Source organism: Cordyceps fumosorosea (assembly GCF_001636725.1).
Source record: "Cordyceps fumosorosea ARSEF 2679 chromosome Unknown scaffold_8, whole genome shotgun sequence".
NCBI classification, from domain to species: Eukaryota; Fungi; Ascomycota; class Sordariomycetes; order Hypocreales; family Cordycipitaceae; genus Cordyceps; species Cordyceps fumosorosea.
Genome location: NW_017387308.1, coordinates 427730 through 446389, shown reverse-complemented (window position 1 = coordinate 446389; position 18660 = coordinate 427730). Strand labels below are relative to the sequence as shown.

At 57.6% G+C, this 18660-nt stretch overlaps 7 protein-coding genes across 7 annotated transcripts; 4 read left to right on the top strand and 3 right to left on the bottom strand.

Annotated features, from left to right (window-relative positions):
* Window positions 1-1741: 1741 nt before the first annotated feature.
* Window positions 1742-3250, bottom strand: ISF_03986 (hypothetical protein; the record flags this gene model as incomplete). Its single annotated transcript, XM_018847592.1, has 1 exon — window positions 1742-3250. The coding sequence occupies one exon, from the start codon at window positions 3248-3250 to the stop codon at window positions 1742-1744; it is 1509 nt and encodes a 502-aa protein (XP_018705172.1).
* Window positions 3251-5479: 2229 nt separating this feature from the next.
* Window positions 5480-5950, top strand: ISF_03985 (hypothetical protein; the record flags this gene model as incomplete). The annotated part of the gene is made up of 1 exon (XM_018847591.1): window positions 5480-5950. One exon carries the CDS (start codon window positions 5480-5482, stop codon window positions 5948-5950), a length of 471 nt encoding a protein of 156 aa, XP_018705171.1.
* Window positions 5951-6398: 448 nt separating this feature from the next.
* ISF_03984 (tRNA-guanine transglycosylase family protein) lies at window positions 6399-7783 on the top strand (the record flags this gene model as incomplete). The annotated part of the gene is made up of 2 exons (XM_018847590.1): window positions 6399-6606; window positions 6675-7783. The coding sequence occupies 2 exons, from the start codon at window positions 6399-6401 to the stop codon at window positions 7781-7783; spliced, it is 1317 nt and encodes a 438-aa protein (XP_018705170.1).
* A 1006-nt stretch (window positions 7784-8789) lies between these two features.
* ISF_03983 (LCCL domain containing protein) lies at window positions 8790-10841 on the top strand (the record flags this gene model as incomplete). Its single annotated transcript, XM_018847589.1, has 1 exon — window positions 8790-10841. One exon carries the CDS (start codon window positions 8790-8792, stop codon window positions 10839-10841), a length of 2052 nt encoding a protein of 683 aa, XP_018705169.1.
* A 231-nt stretch (window positions 10842-11072) lies between these two features.
* ISF_03982 (Spc97/Spc98) lies at window positions 11073-13584 on the bottom strand (the record flags this gene model as incomplete). Its single annotated transcript, XM_018847588.1, has 2 exons — window positions 11073-13457; window positions 13513-13584. 2 exons carry the CDS (start codon window positions 13582-13584, stop codon window positions 11073-11075), a joined length of 2457 nt encoding a protein of 818 aa, XP_018705168.1.
* A 629-nt stretch (window positions 13585-14213) lies between these two features.
* On the top strand, window positions 14214-15531 carry ISF_03981 (alpha-1,2-mannosyltransferase; the record flags this gene model as incomplete). Its single annotated transcript, XM_018847587.1, has 3 exons — window positions 14214-14361; window positions 14430-14690; window positions 14756-15531. The coding sequence occupies 3 exons, from the start codon at window positions 14214-14216 to the stop codon at window positions 15529-15531; spliced, it is 1185 nt and encodes a 394-aa protein (XP_018705167.1).
* Window positions 15532-15974: 443 nt separating this feature from the next.
* Window positions 15975-16857, bottom strand: ISF_03980 (WD40/YVTN repeat-like-containing domain protein; the record flags this gene model as incomplete). The annotated part of the gene is made up of 3 exons (XM_018847586.1): window positions 15975-16340; window positions 16397-16782; window positions 16845-16857. 3 exons carry the CDS (start codon window positions 16855-16857, stop codon window positions 15975-15977), a joined length of 765 nt encoding a protein of 254 aa, XP_018705166.1.
* Between the last annotated feature and the right edge of the window lie 1803 nt (window positions 16858-18660).

The following is an 18660-nucleotide window of genomic DNA, read 5'->3' as shown; positions in this document are numbered from 1 at the left end:
TGCTTGGCAAGCCTACCCGACTCGGCGATGATTGGCGGTTTTCCACGGCCCTGAACCGGGTGCCGTACGGAACTAGCGAGCTTGAAAGCTAGGATAAAGCTAACTAGAAACGAGGAAACGCCATCGAATGTCGCGCCGGAGGCTCGGTGTCGCAAAGATCAGCACGTTGACAGGCAAAGGCAGTTCGAGAAGTCTTGGCCTGTGGATGCTTTTCCCAAATAGCGTCGTCCTCCGATAGAGCAAAAGCTGTGGAGTGGGTGTAAAATTTTGTCTTTTCTGCAGTGGCTGCGCTGCGCGGTCTTGTTCGAGTGACTCTACAAGGATATGCAAGGCCGCTCTCAGCTGGTGAGCCCGTTCATCATCAAGCAAGACAGCCACCACGTGTGTGCGCCACGACCCATTTGGCCGGACATTGCGAGTTAGCGGCGGCGGGCTGGAGTATCTGGGGGAGTGGAGATGATTGCATTGAGCGAGCCCGGAAGGCGAAAGATATCGGCAAAGGCCGTTTGTCTGGACTACGGGCTGGTTTGGTGTGGTGATGTTGGTGGGAGGAAGAAGAAGCAGGTGGACGAGGGGGTGACTGTGGCTTGAGCTGGGGCTGGGCTGGGCTAGACCAGGGCGAGCCGGGACCGAGAAGAGGCTTGAGGGCGATGCTCTCAGGTACTTTTGAGCAAACAATGTATGGTGGTTAGGTGGCCATCGTGCGCAAAAGTACCTGCACAACACTAAGGTTATATGGAAGGTTATTCTGAATGCTTGCTTTAGCGTCCCCATAGCCGTCCTTGGCGCTCTTCTCGTTGATGAGATCCAAGCCTCGTGCGCCGAAGCTGGATCATCATTGGCGCGCAATGAATTTGGTGGGGTTGCGGTGTTTGTGAAAGGAACAGGGTTCTGGCTTTGAAGAGATTATCTTTACTTTTTGGTGTATTTTTGCCGTTGCGCAGCCTATATTGTGCTATCAATCATGTAGTATTCAAGCCAGCACCAAACAATAGGCGAAGATAGTCGTAGAAGAAGGAAAACAAAAACCGTCATGAACAAGATGACCTCTTTCAAGGAAATTAAAACACCATATCGGACAACCACTCATGACCCCGCGACACAGCTACCTAGTCATGAGCTTCATGTCACGCATGAATCGGCATTACAGTACCGCCGCGACAGACATCGCATATCGTGGCGTGCGTTAACCCACATCTCACCAGTCCTCCTCATTTCGCTAGTCTGTCCATTTCCGCGACCGAGCTGAGTTGAATTCCCGTTCTTTTTGTCGACTTTCCGACCATTCCTACATATCACCCAGGACGGAAACCTGGGCAAGCCACCGTAGCCACCGCCCTCCCGCGACCGGCTTTTGACCGGAAGCGCGAAATAATTGAAGCCAAGCCTTCTGGTCAATATAACCCAAGAGAGTAGAGGTTTATCGAATGAGTAGGTCGCAACCCGAGAGATGGCGCCATCATGTCCACGTAGTAGCTCTGGCAAGGATGGGAGTCGGGTTCAGGAGCAACCAATGCAACACTAGAAACGCGGATGCGCCCAGGGTTTGGGACGTCAACTGGCTCTCTTCATCCGCGGACAAGAACCGGAAGCTCCCTATTGGGAGAAGCTAAGCTGTGTTGGCGGTTGTGTCCGACGACAGACCTTGCACCCACGTGCTGATAGACGACAGCCTCGCAAGCTTCAGCTCGATCCCCCCCAAGAGGAGAGGAGCTAGTCCGAGTCTTGTAACTTGCTCTTCTTACACATCGCTCGGTCTGATGTGTTTGTTGATATCATCGACTGCGGCGCGCACCAGCGCGAAGTTCCTTTCCACCCATCGTCGGTCCTCCTTGTCCGCGTCCGCCGCCACCTTGCCGTCCTTCGGTCCCCAGACAAGCTTTTGCCGGGTGACTTGAGTCACCGAGGGACAAACGTTTCGGTTCGCACTCGAGCCCACCGAAGAAGAAGCCGTACTTGATTCGCTGCCCGGGGTCGAAGCATAGGACTGCATCAGCTTCTCCAGCCACAGGTCGCGACGCGTCGCAGGCGCCAGAATCCCGTCCATCCAGCTCGTCACGCGGCCCTCCCGGAGCGCCAGCACCGCGCCGACCATGGGCACGCGGCCGCTAAACTCACACGCGAACGCCCTGATGCCCACACCCTCCGCGCGCAGCCACCGCTTCGCCAGGCGGTCGTCCGAGTACGCCACGGCGTCGAGCAGCCAGGCCGCAAGCACCAGCACCAGCAAACCAACGCCGTCCCAGCCCTTCTGCGCCGCGACATACGTCATCGTGGCGAGTTGCAGCGCCGCGAGCGCGCGCAACAGCGCTGCGATCGGCGCCGACGCGTCGACGCGGCCGAGGAGCGACTTGTTGAGGAGCCAGTCGACGACGCCGCGCTCGCCGACGTAGAGGTACCAGGTGCTCGCATTCTCGTGGACAGCGGCGAGCATGCAGGCCCGGTTCTGGCTGGGCTCGTTGCTCTGCAGGTAGCCGTCGGGGCGCGTGACTTGGATGGTGAGCCGCAGGACGCGAAACGCGGCGCTTATGAGAAACGCCATGGTGGTGCCGTACAGACCCATCAGAATCATCGGAGCGCATAGACCGAGAAGAGACAGTAAAACTGCGGCTTCGGTGGCGGCTTGTAGATGTCGCTGAATTAATCGGCCTGCTTTAGACGTGCCATCGGGCTTCCCAATCTCGTCAATCGTGCAATCGAGGATATAGAGCGTCTGGGGGCGGCTGAACCCCTTGGAATTTGCATTGTTGTTGGAGTTCGTCGTGGTCTCTCTAGGAAATGTACTGGCCTCGTCTTCGGCTGCCATATCGTCTTTGATAACGTATTCTGGGAGCAGCTCCCTCAAGTTGATTCGGATGGGAATCTTGACCGCGGTACGGATCGCATGCTTCGTCAGGATCATACTCGCAGCGCCGTTGGCACAAGGAAATATACTGCCAAAGTCGACATGCCACACGGTGCGATGTAGCTCGCTCACCGACGAGGCGCGGTCTAGGTAGTCGGGCCCTTGGCGCAGCAGGGTGGCGATGCCGTCCAGGACGCCCAGACGCGGGAACAGGCTCGCCACGACGCGCCCTGCCAGCGCAGTCCGACCTACCAGCCGATGCGAAAGCCCGGCCTGCGCGAGGTATATTGTGAGCGGGACCAGGGCTACCCATTCAAAGATCACACTGGCTGAGGACGAGGCGACGCCGATGACAGGGGGGTCAAGACGGTTGGTACCGAAACTGGCCGGTTTCTCAGCACTCATCTTTCCAGCGGAATGTATTCACAAGAGAAACAGTCAATATACTCCGAGAGTTTAATATAGAGCTGTGAGATATTTTGCACAGCTGGTGATTTCTGCTGAAAAGGGGCCGCATATACGAGCAATCACATGAGCTACGCGCACATAATCATGGCAGCATTTTCACAACGGCCTACGAAGGTTAACAAGATTTTATATAATTTAGCGAATATATTAAGCTAGAGAGTAAAATCTAAATGATTCTACATAGTTTTCGGTACACAGAAACCCGATTCGCTTCAGTGAATCTTGTCCGTTAGGCTGACTGATATCTCGCGGCCATGCGTTGTCTCGTTGTCTCAATTTCAGCCTCACTATCAGCCGCAAATAGGGGGTTGCGGCAATTTATGCTTCTAACAAAAGTCTTCTTTTATTTCATTTAATCGTGCGATAAAACACACCAACAGCAACACCTTTCCCGCTCTAGCAGGTGACTCCCGCTATCATGAGGCTCATTCATACAGAATCACTCGAGCTGTACGAACATGGCGAGCATACAAAAAACGGGGAACCCCTCCCTCCCTACGCTGTGCTGTCCCATATTTGGCTCGAGGAAGGACCAGAAGGCGTGAAGGAAGTTGTCTACCAAGATATGAAGAATTCATTTCTGGCGCTCAAGCATGGGAGGCTTAAACCAAAGGGCTGGTCAAAGCTAGCTCACTTTTGTGCTCGTGCGAGGAAGGATGGCTGGGAATGGGCATGGATGGACACTTGCTGCATCGATAAGACCAATACCGGCGACACGCAGGAAGCTATCAATGCCATGTTTCGCTGGTACCGGGCTGCCGCTGTCTGCTACGCCTACCTTGCAGACGTGGGCGATGAAGTAACGGGGTCCGACCTGGCAAAATACCCCAATATACCGCCGAGAAACTCGAATCTACCATTGCAATCGGCCGGTTCACCAACGACTACTCACAATCCACTCTCATCAACCCCCGGCTCCTCCTTAACAACCATCAGCTTACCATCTCCAAGCCTCAAATATGACCGAGACGTAATCGGTCCGCGTCTTGCTGAATCCAGGTGGTTTACTCGAGGCTGGACACTACAAGAACTTCTTGCTCCACGCTATTTAATATTTGTTGATTGTCACTGGCACCAAATTGGAACGCGTGAGAACTGGGCGGGGGTGATTGAAAGCAAATGCGGAATTGAGGCTCGTCAGTTGATTGACTTTCAGCCCGCTGACACCTTCTCCTGCTCACTAGCAAAAAGACTATCTTGGGCTGCCAGGCGTGAAACGACAATCGAAGAGGATGAGACGTATTCTCTTCTTGGCCTTTTTGGTATCAGCCTACCACTGGTGTATGGCGAAGGAAGAGAAATGGCGTTTGCTAGGTTTCAACAGGAGCTGGTACGAATTTATGACGATGATTCTATATTTGCGTGGGAGGTAGTGAGGTGGAAAGGCACATTGGGCCGTCCCTATACCAGCGTGACTTTTGGTAAGATACTTCGAATTCTACCTATGGACTGACGAATCAAACTGTGTACTAAATCTCCGATAATTCAGACCAGACGAACAAGAGGTTCGCGCCAATCCTAGCGCCCTCGATTCAATTCTTTGCAAACGCTTCAAACATAACCCGCCTACCTAGCCACTCTGATACATTTTCCATGACAAACAAAGGCTTGCGAATTACCGGCACGTTTTCGACAGTCGTCCCGGCTTGTGACTTCAAGCTGGGTGGTAGGTGCAATCCGGGCTGTACTTGGTTCGATCCCAGTTACACTTTTTCTTGTCTCTTCTTGAACTCGAGCGACATTATTGGCGAAGGGCCCTCGTCAATAAAGCGAATCGGCATACCCGTTATTTTGAACGACCTTGGCTCTTACCAGAGATGCAATGATAGACTTGTCTACACTTATATGAGTGAACAACTTGACGAAGGAGGAAGAAAGTTTGATCCTGAGTATGTCTACTCAGACACCGAATGCGGCCACCGGGGCGAGAAAGGAGAGCGAAAACAACCTAAGGAATCGTGCGATCATGCTTTACTGGGCGACTTAATGGAACACGAAACCATCACTATCAGATCTGAATATTCATATCAGTGGGCGTATGCTTTCGCCTTGTTCCCGTCATGGCCTAAGCTTCGCATCGAGTACCCCGAGTCAAAGATGAAGATTGTCACGATATATGAAGCTTGCGGGCATCCGCTTCCTCGAGGCGAAACAAAGCCTAGTGTCATGGGATACTTGGGCTGTCGGACAGGGCTGCTTACGAATCTCGGCACGTCGGAAGTATCCGCGGACGTCTTGAGCTCCGTCAAGGAGATGTCACTGCTACCAGATTCGGTGTATTGCATCGAGTTTCAGATCAAAGGGTCGCCACGGGGAGCGTTTGTGGTCATCGTAAGCTTGACGCGGCACTCGACCCTCTTGGCATCGATCCAGAGGCGGGAAGATGTCAACTTGGAGATGGGTGTTCGAGATACGATGATCGAAAACGTACCTGGAATCACGGAACAAGAGATTGTGGGTGGCACCATTCGTATCCAGACACGCCCCCTTCAAAATTCAGCGCTGCCGGAGCGCACACCGGTGCCGCTTGACTACCTGAATTACGTACTTGAGGTCGCGGTGGTCAGGAAGGGCAGTCGAGGCAACAATGCTGAACCCTCCAACGCAAAGAAGCGAAAATATTCGTCTGATCAATGAGATTCCAGGATTGAGAAGATTGTCTTTACAGATTCAACAGCCAGGTAATGAGAGAACGTGTTCTTGTTGTGAGGGCTTGTCAATGGACGTCGGTTGTAGGGTGCGTCACGGCGCGTTGCGTCTGGGGGCGGCATTTAGCAGTGATGTGCATGAGACTCCTTCCTTGGTCAAATCAGTTATTGAAATGGTACTTGTTCTTTATTTATTGTGTTGGTTCAATCGCAATATCAAACCCGCCCATCTAAGTAATAACTTGTTTCCTTCTGCTTCGCCAGATACAGACAGTACTTCAGGGTAGAAAAGGCGCCCCACCCACTGAGGTTGGGAGAAAATTCGAGATGCCGCTTTCCCTCGCCAAGCTGACCTCGTCCACCCAGATCCCCATCCACAGCCAGCCTACCAATAAATAATGATCCCTGCGGATGCTAGCCAAACTGAGGGTGTAGAAATGGCCGCCTCCCGCGCGCTCTTCACCTCCTCAGCCGCCGTCCCAGGCACCGCCGCCCGACTCGGCCGGCTGGCCCTCCCTGGACGCGCCGCCATCGATACGCCCAACTACACCTCCGTCGCCAGCCGCGGCGCCGTGCCGCACCTCACCCCAGACAACATGACCAGATACCTGCCGCCGGGACCCGTATACATGGCGCTAGAAGATTGTAATGCTCACTTCCCCCTCCCCTTCCCTGCCCATCAACCGCATCCGCTAACCTACGAGGTGACGCAGTCATTGAGAAGAAGCAGCCCCCCATATACAAGACGCCCGTGACCACCAGGGAGGACCGGCTACACAGCTTCACCGGGCTACCGCTGGACAGCGCCACCATCATGGCCGCCCGCCGCAGCCAGTCCGTCACCACGCCGACGGGCAACACCGCCAAGTCGGTCACGCTCTTCACCTCCACGGGCTTCCGCAGCCTGACCGTGCCCGAGTACGCCGAGGCCGCCGCGCTGCTCGCCCCCGACGTCGTCGTGCCCCTGGCCGACCTGCTGCACACGAGCGCCTCGCCGCCGTCCAAGAAGCTCGTCCGCATGGTGGAGCGGACCGAAGACTGGGTGGACCAGTTCCTCGAGGCCACGCAGCATTCACCCGGCACCTCACCGCGGCCCAGCGCCGTGTTCGCGCCGGTGCTGGCCGTCGAATACCCACTGCAGTGGTCGTACCTGCAGCACCTCGCCGAGGACCTCGTCGGCTCGCTCTCCGGCCTGGCCGTCTACGACACGAAGCTGCTCGCTGACCTCATCCCCAACTACGCGCCGCTGCGCCCGCTGCCCCGGTTGTCCCTCGAGCCCCCCAAGACGCCGCATGACGTACTCCGGCAGGTCGCCCTCGGCGTCGACCTCTGCGTGCTGCCGTTCATCAACGCCGTCTCCGACTCCGGCGTCGCCTTCACCTTCACCTTTCCCCCTCCACCTGCAGACACCACGCCGCGGCCGCTGGGCGTCAACATGTGGTCCGAGGAGCACGCCACCTCGCTGGAGCCGCTGAGCCCCGGCTGCGCGTGCTACGCGTGCGCGGCGCACCACCGCGCGTACCTGCGGCACCTGCTCAACGCCAAGGAGATGCTGGGCTGGACGCTGCTGCAGGTGCACAACCACTACGCGATGGGGCGCTTCTTTGAGGGCGTGCGCGCGGCGCTGCAGGATGGCACGTTTGGCGAGGCGGCGGCGCGGTTCGCGGCGGCGTACGAGGCCGAGTTCCCGGAGGGCACGGGTGAGAGGCCCCGCGCGCGGGGGTACCACTTCAAGAGCGAGTACGGGCAGGAAAAGATCAACAAGACGACGTGGATTGACGTCGAGGCGACGCTGGCGGCGCAGCCGGAGTCGGAGGCATGAATAAGCATGGGTAGGGGAGTTTGGGTGCATAAAGCGATCGTTTTTGCATTGTTGCATATAGCTAAAAGCAAGGGAATAAATCTTGGAGTTGGTTTTTCTTGCTATGGACCTCTGCTAATAACGCAGTATTGACGCCGTAGAGTACGTATCGGATGGGAACGGCGGTCGTCCGTTTGTTCAGGGCGGCGGCTAAAAACGCAGCAAGGGTCCGCTGGTTCAATGGTGTTCTACGGCACCTACCAATCCTGCCACTACTGCCCGCATTCTCCGGTCCTGATAGTAGGCGGGGAAGCGAGAGCAGTTGTATTGCAGAGAGTCAAGATTTTGAAATGGGCCTGATCGTGTCCAGGGAGTTCCTTTGTCGTATCCGCATGCTTGATAGAACAGGGCTTGCTTGCGAGGGTTGAGAGCTCATCCTAATGAGCCAAGATCAATGTCGGTGTGAAAAAAAAAGGAAATCATCCCTATCTCAAGGGAGAGTTGACGCGCTGCGGCTCCTCTGGTCTAGACCAGAAGCGGCTGTCTCAGGGAGGTGCCAGATATAGAAACGAGATGTCTGAGGACAGATCTCGGCTCATCTCGTCCGTGACAAGTGAGTCAAAGAAACGGGTCCTGGCGATGAAGAAGGGGCCTCAGGCGATTTGGGTTCGGTAAAGATATTGTCGTTTTGACCGTGAAAGCCCAAGTAAAAAACTATCGGAAAAGATGCGATGGATAAAGATGCAAATAGGCTGATGAGTTGATATTGTCCACGTAAAGAAAAGTCCAAGCCCCACTGCCACAGCCAAGCCGCAACTAGACCAACCCGTTTCTCCCCACCAACCGAATTGCTCGGCCGAGCCCAGCCAAGCAAGCCCAGGCCCAGCCTGGACCTGTCATGCCTCATTGCATGTCGTATTCCCCCGATCCCTTCTAACTTTTCTCCCTTTCCATCTTCCAATCCGAGCACTACACCGTTGTTGTATTTATTTTTATCGTCCCCCTTGTACGCCATGGCTGCTGCATCATGATTGATGGGCGCGACGACGACGACGAAAACAGACCACTCATGGCCAACCACCACGACGATGAGGCCGGCGGGCGCGGGCGCCTTCACACCGACGGCACCTCCAAGAACACATTGACGTCGACAACTGTTACGCCCGAGGACGCCTCGTCCAGTGCTGCATCAGCCCTCTACCACACCAATCGCGACGACGGCGACACGCCCCTTCCTCGCTTCCTCCGCGACCAGCAGCAGCAGCAACAAGACTCCAACAACGACAGCGATGATTCGTCCCGGCGCGGCCGCAAGTGGCCGACCTGGGTCCCCTATCCCGTCGAGCGCACCGCCCGCGCCGTAGCACAGTGGACACGCGGACCGCCCGACGCTCAACCCTACCGAATCCGGCCCTTCCTGCCCGCCGTGCAAGAATTCCCCCTCCGCGCCATGGACCGCTTCCTCCCCGGCCGCCGGCGTCGCCGTTTGCTGCTCTTCCTATACCTTGCCGTCTGGGTCGTCGCCTTCGCGCTGCTCAAGCGCCAGGAGTACGTCGCCGGCGAGATTGCCGGCGGCTGGGGTCGCCCGCAGGCCATCGGCTGCGGCGCGGCGTACTTTTCCCGCAGCAACCTGTGCGGCCTCGACGGCGCCGACTGTCGGCCGTTCAACGGCAGCTCGCTGGCGTTCCGCTGCCCGGCCAACTGCGCGAGCTACCGCGTGCTCAACCCGCGCGCCGTCGGCGACCAGGAGGTCGTCTACCGGCCGCTGATCGTCGGCGGGCCGACGACGGACCTCGACCCGATCGGCTCGACGCTGTACCGGGGCGACTCGTACATCTGCGGCGCGGCCGTGCACGCGGGCGTCGTGTCCAACACCAACGGCGGCTGCGGCGTCGTGCAGCTCGTCGGCCGCCAGCAGGGCTTCGTCGCCTCGGACCGCAATGGCATCGCCAGCGTCGCCTTCGACTCGTACTTCCCGCTGTCCTTCCGCTTCGTCCCCGTCAACTGCCACGCCACCGACGAGCGCTTCGCCATCCTCGCGCTCTCCGTCGCCTTCACCACCGTCCTCGGCCTCGCCACCGCCTCGCCCGCCGCCTTTTACTTCCCCGCCTTCGTCGGCGCCTTCTGGACCGTCGGCATGGCCACCGACGCGCCCTCCTACGCCACCGCCGGCGCGCTCTTCTCCAACATCCTCGGCAAGTTCGTGCCTGCCATGTTCACCGGCTGGGTCATCTACGACAAGATGGGCGTGCGGCGCACGCTCGCCGGGCTGACCGCGCAGGTGGAAAAGGTGGTGCTGTGGCTGGGCGCGTGCTGGGTCGGCGCGCTGGAGAACTACACGCTCGACTTCATCCCCATCCAGCGGCTGAGCGCGCACGACCTCGCGCAGCAGCCCGGCGCGCGCGCGGCGCTCGCCGTCATCGTCATCGCGCTCTTCTTCATCGTTCTCTACCAGGCGTGGTGCTTCCGGCAGGAGGCGCGCTTCAACCGCTACATCAAGCTGTACGCGCTGCTCCTCGCCGGCATCCTGCTGTCGCTGGCGCTGCCGGGTTTGAACCTGCGCATCCACCACTACGTGCTCGCGCTGCTGCTGCTACCCGGCACGTCGATGCAGACGCGCCCGGCGCTGCTCTACCAGGGCCTGCTCGTCGGGCTGTTCATCAACGGCATCGCCCGCTGGGGCTTCGGCTCCTTCCTCGAGACCGACGCCGCGCTGCAGAACGACGCCCAGCTCGGCAGCCTGCTACCCAGCGTCGGCGCCGCCCCGGCCGTCGTGTTGGGCAACGCCGGCAACGCAGGCGCGCGCTCCAACATCACGTTCGCGTGGGACCTGCCACCGCGGGACGAGTACGACGGCATCAGCATCCTGGTCAACGACGTGGAGCGCTACCGCGCGTACTTTGACGATACGGACGCGCCGGCAAGGGAGTACACGTGGACGCGCAACGCCAGCCTCGGCCTGCCGGAGTACTTTCGATTCGGCTTCATGGCGGACAGCACCGCGGGGGATTACACCAAGGCGGGCGTCTGGAGCAAGGACGGTGAATGGACTCACATGGCCGCGGGCCCGTCTAGATGAGGATAAATTATGATACGTATACACTAGAAGACGTGACTCTTCACGTAATTAGATGTAGTTATGACATTTCGGGTAGAGCGATATAGGGCAAATCTGGTAGAGGACAGCACAGCATACAACTACCGCCCAGATTAGAGGCATGATTTAGATGGGTTTGAAATCGACCTTGGCTTCATATACACGCATCTGTATTCCAATACGCTCGCTCAAGCCCGTGCTGCCTACATTTCCTCACCGTGTCCCGGCTGTAGCATGTCCGCCAGCACATCCCACCGCGCCGCGTCCTCGCCGCTCACCGCGCTCGCGACGCTCCGCAGCCCGCCGCATATAAACCGCAGCAGCCGCGCAAAGTCCGACCTGATCTGCCTCAGCACGATCCCGTACGCCTCGCCGCTGCCCCCGCCGAGCGTGGCCCGCGCGTGCCCCAGCCGCACCGCCAGGTCCAGCAGCGGCCATCATGCCGTCGACGTCCGGCGCGGCGCGGAGCTCGCGCCGCATGCGCGCCGTCTGCGGGACCAGCACCACCGTCGCGACGTACGTCTGCAGCGCGTCGACGAACCAGAGCAGGCCGGCGCGGGCGGCGTAGAAGAGGCCGCGGGCTTCGAGGGCCGCGTCGTCGGCCGCGTGCTCGGAGCGCAGGTCGTCGCGCAGCTGCCGGGTCGCCCCGCGGAGGGCGTGCGCGGCGCGCTTGATCTGCAGGAGGAAGGTGAAGACGGCCTGGTAGTGCGCGGCGCTCGGCACGTCGAGGATCATCTGCACGGGCCACTCGGGCCGGTAGGCGATGCGGATCAACGGCAGCGCGGCCGCGACGGAGCCGCGCGCCTCCGTGGCGGACACGTGCCGCCGCTCGCCGTCGACGCTGACGGAAAGCCGGCTGGCGTCGACGGTCCCGGCAAAGGCCTCCTGGGCGGACGTCGTGAGCGCGCGGCGGTTCTGCCACTGGGCGTCCTTGGCGTCGAGCTTGGCGAAGAGGCGCTCGCAAAATGCGGCGGCGGCGGCGCCGTCGGACATGAGGTAGACGGCGTGGTAGGCACGCAGGGCGTTCTCGAAGCCGCAGTCATCAAAGAGGGCTGCTTTCAGGGTCGCGGAGACGGCCGTGTACTTGCGATCAATCCACTGGCCGAGCGCCGCGTCAAAGAGGTCCGGGAACGGCGCCGACTCGAAGCCGGGCGGGCAGACGGACTCGTACGTGAGGACCTGCTGCTGCGCGCGGTCCCCGGCGCCGTCGTCGCTTCGGTCGCCCTCAGCGTTGAGGCGGCCGAGGCGCCGCAGGATGACGATGCTCTTGCCGGTGGTGTAGATCTTGTCAGCCGCTGGATGCACGAACTTAGGCGCGAGCAGCTTCCCGTCGTCTGTGCCACGGCGCAGCTTGAACCTGTGCTGCCAGACGCCGCCGAGCGGCAGGTCCTCGGCCCCGTGGTAGATGAAGAAGGCCTCGTCGCTGGGCAGCAGCCGGCCCTCCTCGACCCAGCTGCGGATCTCGCGCAGATAGACGGTGAAGCACTCGAGGAAGATGCGTGCCAGGAACTCGTACAGCGGTTGGTTCCCCGTCAGCTGCGCCATGCTCGACTCGTCAAACAGCAGCTCGAGGTACCGGAAGTTGTCCGAGGTCGGGTTCTGCTGAACCTTCAAGATGACGGCGGACAACTTGAAGAGCGGCTCCAGTACAGGTGTCAACTCCTCCCTGACCGCTATCAGACTGACAACAACTTGTCCAGCAGGGTCGGCAAGCCGCTCTTGGATGCGCGCAAGATGGTTGTCCAGAACACGCAGGCGTTTGGCGACGCAGTCCTGCAGGGCTTGGAGCTGTGGCTCCTTTTCGCGTTGAGCCGCAAAGTGTCGTAGGATACTTATATATCCACCAGCTTCGGAGAACGTCGTAAGAAGAGACTTGTGCGTTTGCCATGCAATGTTGGATATCTGGAAGACAGGATCGGGGGCTCCGTCAGCGTCGAATAATGTGGTGGGCAGGCCGTGGAGCATGAAAAGAACTTCGCGAAGCGCTTGTGTTTCTGAGAGACCGACTTTCCGAATCCTCCCATTAGTGTCTTCTGTCGGCTCCTCTTGTTTCCATTCCTGCTGCTTTAATACGGCTTTTAGAGCATCGTTGTCTTGGGGTTGTATGATGAGATCCTGTGCTGTTCGGCCGGCTGGAGCATCGCCGCCAAAGCTGGAGCTCTCGTCCGACTCATCTCCGGGACCACCCTCGAAGATCTCATCTCCAGATTCGTCGCTGTAGTTGATGGAATCCCATAGGTCCGAGTCTTGGGCCCAGCCGTCCTCTTGGGCGATGTCTTCCCATCGCAGTTTGGGCCCTTGGTCGGCATCATCCGCGCAAACGCGTGAAATGTTCTCCAGTCTAGTGTTGTATGTTGGTTGGTCTGCTAGTTCCAATAGCAAATTCAGAGTTTCCGGGTACCATTTGAAGCCCAGGGATCGAAGAGTGTCTAGGCGCGTCTTGAGCTCATCCGCGAGGGCATCTCTGTTGTTGACGCGAAACCTCTCTTCAAGACCGACCAGAGACTTTTCTACCTCAAAGTGATTAGTTCGTAGGAATTTATGAGCCTTGAATACCCGAAGCGTGGCATCGCGCGTGCGAAGAAAGCTCTTATCATTCTAGATGCCGGTTAGTCTGGCGTTCTGTTGGGAGTGGTCAGACAAGGCGTAGTACCTTGCTTTTCGGTTGGGTCAAACCCGCGACGAGGTCGCCAGTTAGGTTTTCTAACTGTGCAGCAAACGCCATGACGCGAACAGCCGCATTTTGGGCATCAGCAGTCTGCTGTGAAGGTGCCTAGGACTGAGCTTGGTGATGTCAACGAGAAGGCAACGCGTATAGCGGTTTGGCGGGGCGCGGTGGCCCATGGGACGCGCTACAGCGGGTGCTTTTAACAACAGCCTTGACCAAGACGAAATTTAGAATATTGTCCGGTCTATAGGTCACATAACTTGTTTAAGTCAATTTTTCCTACTCTATACGTAGACTTGATTTTACGAATTTTTTTTCTTACTTCTTTTTAAAGCAAGAATATCTTCGAAGCCGCTGCGCAGCCCTCTGCCACCATCGTATTGTTGGCAGTTGTTGACTTTGGTGCCCCACCACCGTCAGTGCACTCCTTCTTGCCCCTGCAGGAGTTCTATTTTTGCCGCTAAAATCGCCCCTATCTCTGACTTCGACCCCGTCTAATTTTCGCCGATGGATGGTCAACTCTCTACCTGCGAATAGCCTCAGGAGCCATCATCCGCCCCTTGGCCATCATCGACACCTATCGCCTAGTGGCGCTACCATCGCGCGATTCATTCCATGGTCAACTGAACCGGCTCGGATAGACAGCACTATTTTTTGCCCCCGCCATCCCACAGCATCCGCCCACCATGGCGATCGCGCGTCCCGTCAGAATGCTCGGCCTGGTCGCCGCCGCCCTCTGGTGTTTTTTGCTGTACCAGATATTCAAGCCGACCGCGTCGATCTACGGGCCCGCCGGCCGGTATACCAACTTTGAGCGAGATCCAAACCTGGACCGTGAGGAATCCCAATTCGCATTCGGCGCAAACAGCCTCAACAGACACCGTGTCGCTAACCCCTATTAGCTACCGGCGAACCGGAGGGCGTCCTCGTTCGCACCTCTTCCAAGTACGCGCCCGATGCAAAAGATACCGACCGCATACCTGCGACCCTACTAGCGCTCGTCCGAAACAGCGAGGTGGACGACATGGTCGCTTCCATGGTCGACCTCGAGCGAACATGGAATCACAAGTTCAACTACCCTTGGACTTTTTTCAACGACGAGCCCTTTTCGGAGGAATTCAAAAAGAAAACGAGCGCAGCGACCAAAGCCAAATGTAACTATGGTAGGTGGAAATGTGCTCTTTTTTCACGCCGAAGCCGTGCCATAGCATGCTAACCCTTTCCTCAGAGGTCATCCCTGACGAGCACTGGGCAGTCCCATCCTGGATCGACATGGACATGTTTGAGGCATCTGCTACTGTCCTTGAAAAGAACGGCGTCCAGTACGCCCGAATGATGTCGTACCATCAAATGTGTCGCTGGAACAGCGGCATGTTCTACAAGCATCCTGCCCTGAAGGATGTCCGCTACTACTGGCGCGTCGAGCCCAAAGTCCACTTCTTCTGCGACGTCGACTACGATGTCTTTCGCTACATGCACGACAACAACAAGACTTACGGCTTCACCATTACCCTCTACGACGACCCGAATACTCTGCCCACCCTCTGGCCCGAAACCGCCAAGTTCCTCGCGGACCATCCCTCCTACATGAAGGAGAACAATGCCGTCAAATGGGTGACCGACAGCGAACGCCGACCGGAGCACAACCTGAACGCGCAAGGCTTCTCGACGTGCCACTTTTGGACCAACTTCGAGGTCGCCGACATGGAGTTTTGGCGCAGCAAGGTCTACGACGACTACTTTAACCACCTGGACAAGGCCGGTGGCTTCTTCTACGAGCGCTGGGGTGATGCGCCCGTCCACAGTATTGCCGTTGGTCTTTTTGAAGACAAGAGCAAGATCCACTGGTTCCGCGATATCGGATATCAGCACATTCCCTTCTTCAACTGTCCCAACTCACCAAAGTGCAAGGGATGCGTGACTGGCCGCTTGACGGACGGAGAGCCATTCCTTCACCGGGAGGATTGCCGGCCCAACTGGTTCAAGTACGCCCACATGGACTAACTCTGACAACGACGACACCGAATCGAAGTCTCTCCGTCTTTGTTACGAACCAACACTTGTGTACACGAATAATGTGGTAGATTCCAACGACAAGGAAATTTGGCGGTATCAAACACACGAAAACGAAGCACAAAAAGAGCGGCGAAGCCGCATGGGGAACGTGAAGACATGAAAAACACACAATCATATAATCTGGGTCTTTGTTTTCGGGCCGGTGTTTAGGGCGCATTTGCTATCGGAGACTGTCACATATATCACTGTTTATCGGACAGCCAAGGCCTGTGGGAGGCGTTTTGCAACTAGAACCTACGATTTTTATACACACAAATGTACATTTAACTTTCATATCTTGATAAATGCTGACCAAATTGAAATCAGAAAACCAAAGAACACAACCAACTCTAGCGCGAGGAGGATATCGTAGGCAAGGAGAATATCGTAAATCAAGCAGCAAACACAGTGACAACGCCCGACGTGCCTCCCACGCAAAACTGATCTCCCCAGCCGTCGTCCCTCCACGCCATGCAGCTGACCACGTTCTTCCTCGGCCTGTCCTTGCCGTCCCTTCCAACCGCCCTCCTCCGCGCCTCGTACCCCTTCGGCCCCCACGGCACCGCGACCTTGCCCGCCAGCTTGCCCGTCAGCAAGTCCCACGCCAGCACCCTGCCCTCCCCCCGCGACCGCTCCTCCTCCCCGGTCATCTCGTCCCCCACCAGCACGTAGCGCTCCTTGCCGCCGAGGATCGACTGCACGCGGAGCTCCTCGTTGCGCCACCCCGCCGCCTCGTACGCGCGCAGGCACGCGCCGTCCTCGCGATCCATCAGACGGGGCGGGCGGAGTTGCTGCGCGCGTCCCACAGGCGCACGGTGGTGTCGAGGCCGCCGCTGGCGAGGATGCCGTCGCCGTCGCCGGCGAAGGCGACGCAGTTGACGCGCGAGGTGTGCCCGTGGGCGCCGCCGCCGCCGAAGCGCCGCGTGGTGACGGCGGAGGCGACGTCCCAGAGGAAGACGGCGCGGTCGCCGCCGCACGAGGCGAAGGCGGTGTTGCTGGAGGCGACGGCGAGGCCGAGAACTTCGTAGCCGTGCGCCTCGTAGGCCTGGATGAGCCGGCCCTGCGGCAGCGAGGCCGCGTCGGAGGAGGCGGAGGCGGTGGTGGTGGGCTGCGGGTTGTACAGCCGGATGGTGCGGTCAGCGGACCCGGTGAGGATGTAGGTTCCGGGTGATGCAGAGTACGTCACCGCATGGACGGGGCCTGGAAAAATACGGCCGGGTTAGAAACGGGTTGAAAGGGGGGATGATGGGATTGCTTCATACCGTTCGAGCCCATCAGATGAGCGACTGGCTCACATGAAAAGGCCATGCTGAGGGTAGTGTGAAAACGGACAATTGAGTGGCGGGCGCGTTCAAGTCATTGTAATGCCAAAGAAGGACGAAGATTTTTCCTTTGATTCGCCCAACTTTTACGATGAAATGCAAGATTTCATATTATCAGTGCTGATGTCGTGGATAAGTTTCTCTGCATCAATTTGTTTGAAGCCATCACGTGCTGGTGGGTACAAACAGCACGGCCAACACCAGCTTCCTGTTCCCTACACCATCGACTCTCATCACCACTCGCCACGACCATGAACCAATTGATGACTACGATATACTCGACTGCGGTCTAGGGTAATTCTCAGACGCTGGCTGACATGAGTACAGCGCTCCTCCATCCATGAACCACAACAATGTCCGCGTCCGAGTTCGAGGGGTGCGTCCAACGTCGCGACAGATGCATTGTCGCGGTCCGTTCACCCCCCTGACGTTGCGAAGGAGTCAAGCATCGCACGATGAGAGCCGCAAATCCATCAGAAGCGATATTGTATCATTCGAGGGGGAAAAGTTTAAAACCCTAAATGGAGATCGTTCGAGCCACGACCCTGGATCGGGCACCCCGAGCTGGGAACTACCCGAGAGCCGAGCCTCTACTCATGGGTATCTCGGTCGCTTATTTCATCGCGGTCCGCGGCCAGCGGGGCAAACACTCCGCATGTCAAAGATGCTCGGCCTGACTAGCGCTGGGTGGTCAGTTGATCTGCTTTGGTCACTGAATCGATGCTCGTGGCTGAAACCAAGGGACCAACAACCTTGTTGGATTGTTTCTTGTTATATGGAGAGATGCTTAAGCCGTCTCGAAGTTCAACGGATAGACCGAATAATGGGATCTATCTTACGATCATGCGGTACCAGAGGTCCTACCCTGCACAGTCCGGAAGCGAGTTGTTGAATAGCAGCAGCATCGTGAACGCGAATGTGACCACCATATGCTAGAGAGTCAATGCCTTATGTGGGGGAACAAGCTTACCAGTAGCCGGGGAGTGTGTATTCTAGGCAAGGATGGAGGGCAGGCCTCGGTCATGTCCAGAATATCAGCATGTCAGGCAAACTGAAGGGCGTGGGTTATGCTCCTCACCTTGTGCACATACACACTCCAACAAATTGACACTGCCACCAACAGCTCCTCAGTTACGGCTCCTGACATCTGTTCTCACACCCTCTCGAGCTCACGGCAGTTCACCCTTCTCGGCCTGTCGAACACTACAGAGTTATTGAAAGTTGTACAAAGGTCGTAGCCCAACACCTTCAGTGTCAGTGTACACAGATACATTTCCAGCCATCGTCAGATAGACTCCCATCTCTTGTCGTCATCAATACCATAGCCAGCTTATCACAAGGAGCTGCCTCTCCATTTCTCTCTCTCCCTTTGCAGGAGACGACTCAGGGCGCCAAGAAAGCATTAGACCCGTGTGGCTACCCTGGAGGTCGTCTTCTTGATCTGGACCTGAGCCCAAAAGCTTCGCAGCTGAACCTGCAAATCAAGAACAAGCAGGCAGCAAATGTAAGCAAGGGCGGGCCAGCTGGCAATCTCACTAGGGGCGTGGAGGATCACGATAACCCGAAAGCCTGACCGACGCGCCGGGAATACGCTTCGCGATTGGTGCCATGGAAAGCGTGTCTCCCTTCTCCCCCCTTTCTCTCTGCCGGCATTTGAGTAAAATTTCCGACCTGACCTCCGATAGAGTGGCAAATTTTGGCAAAATTGCTTTTTCGTTTTCTGCTCTTTTCGTTCATCATCCCGTGTTGGCGGCAG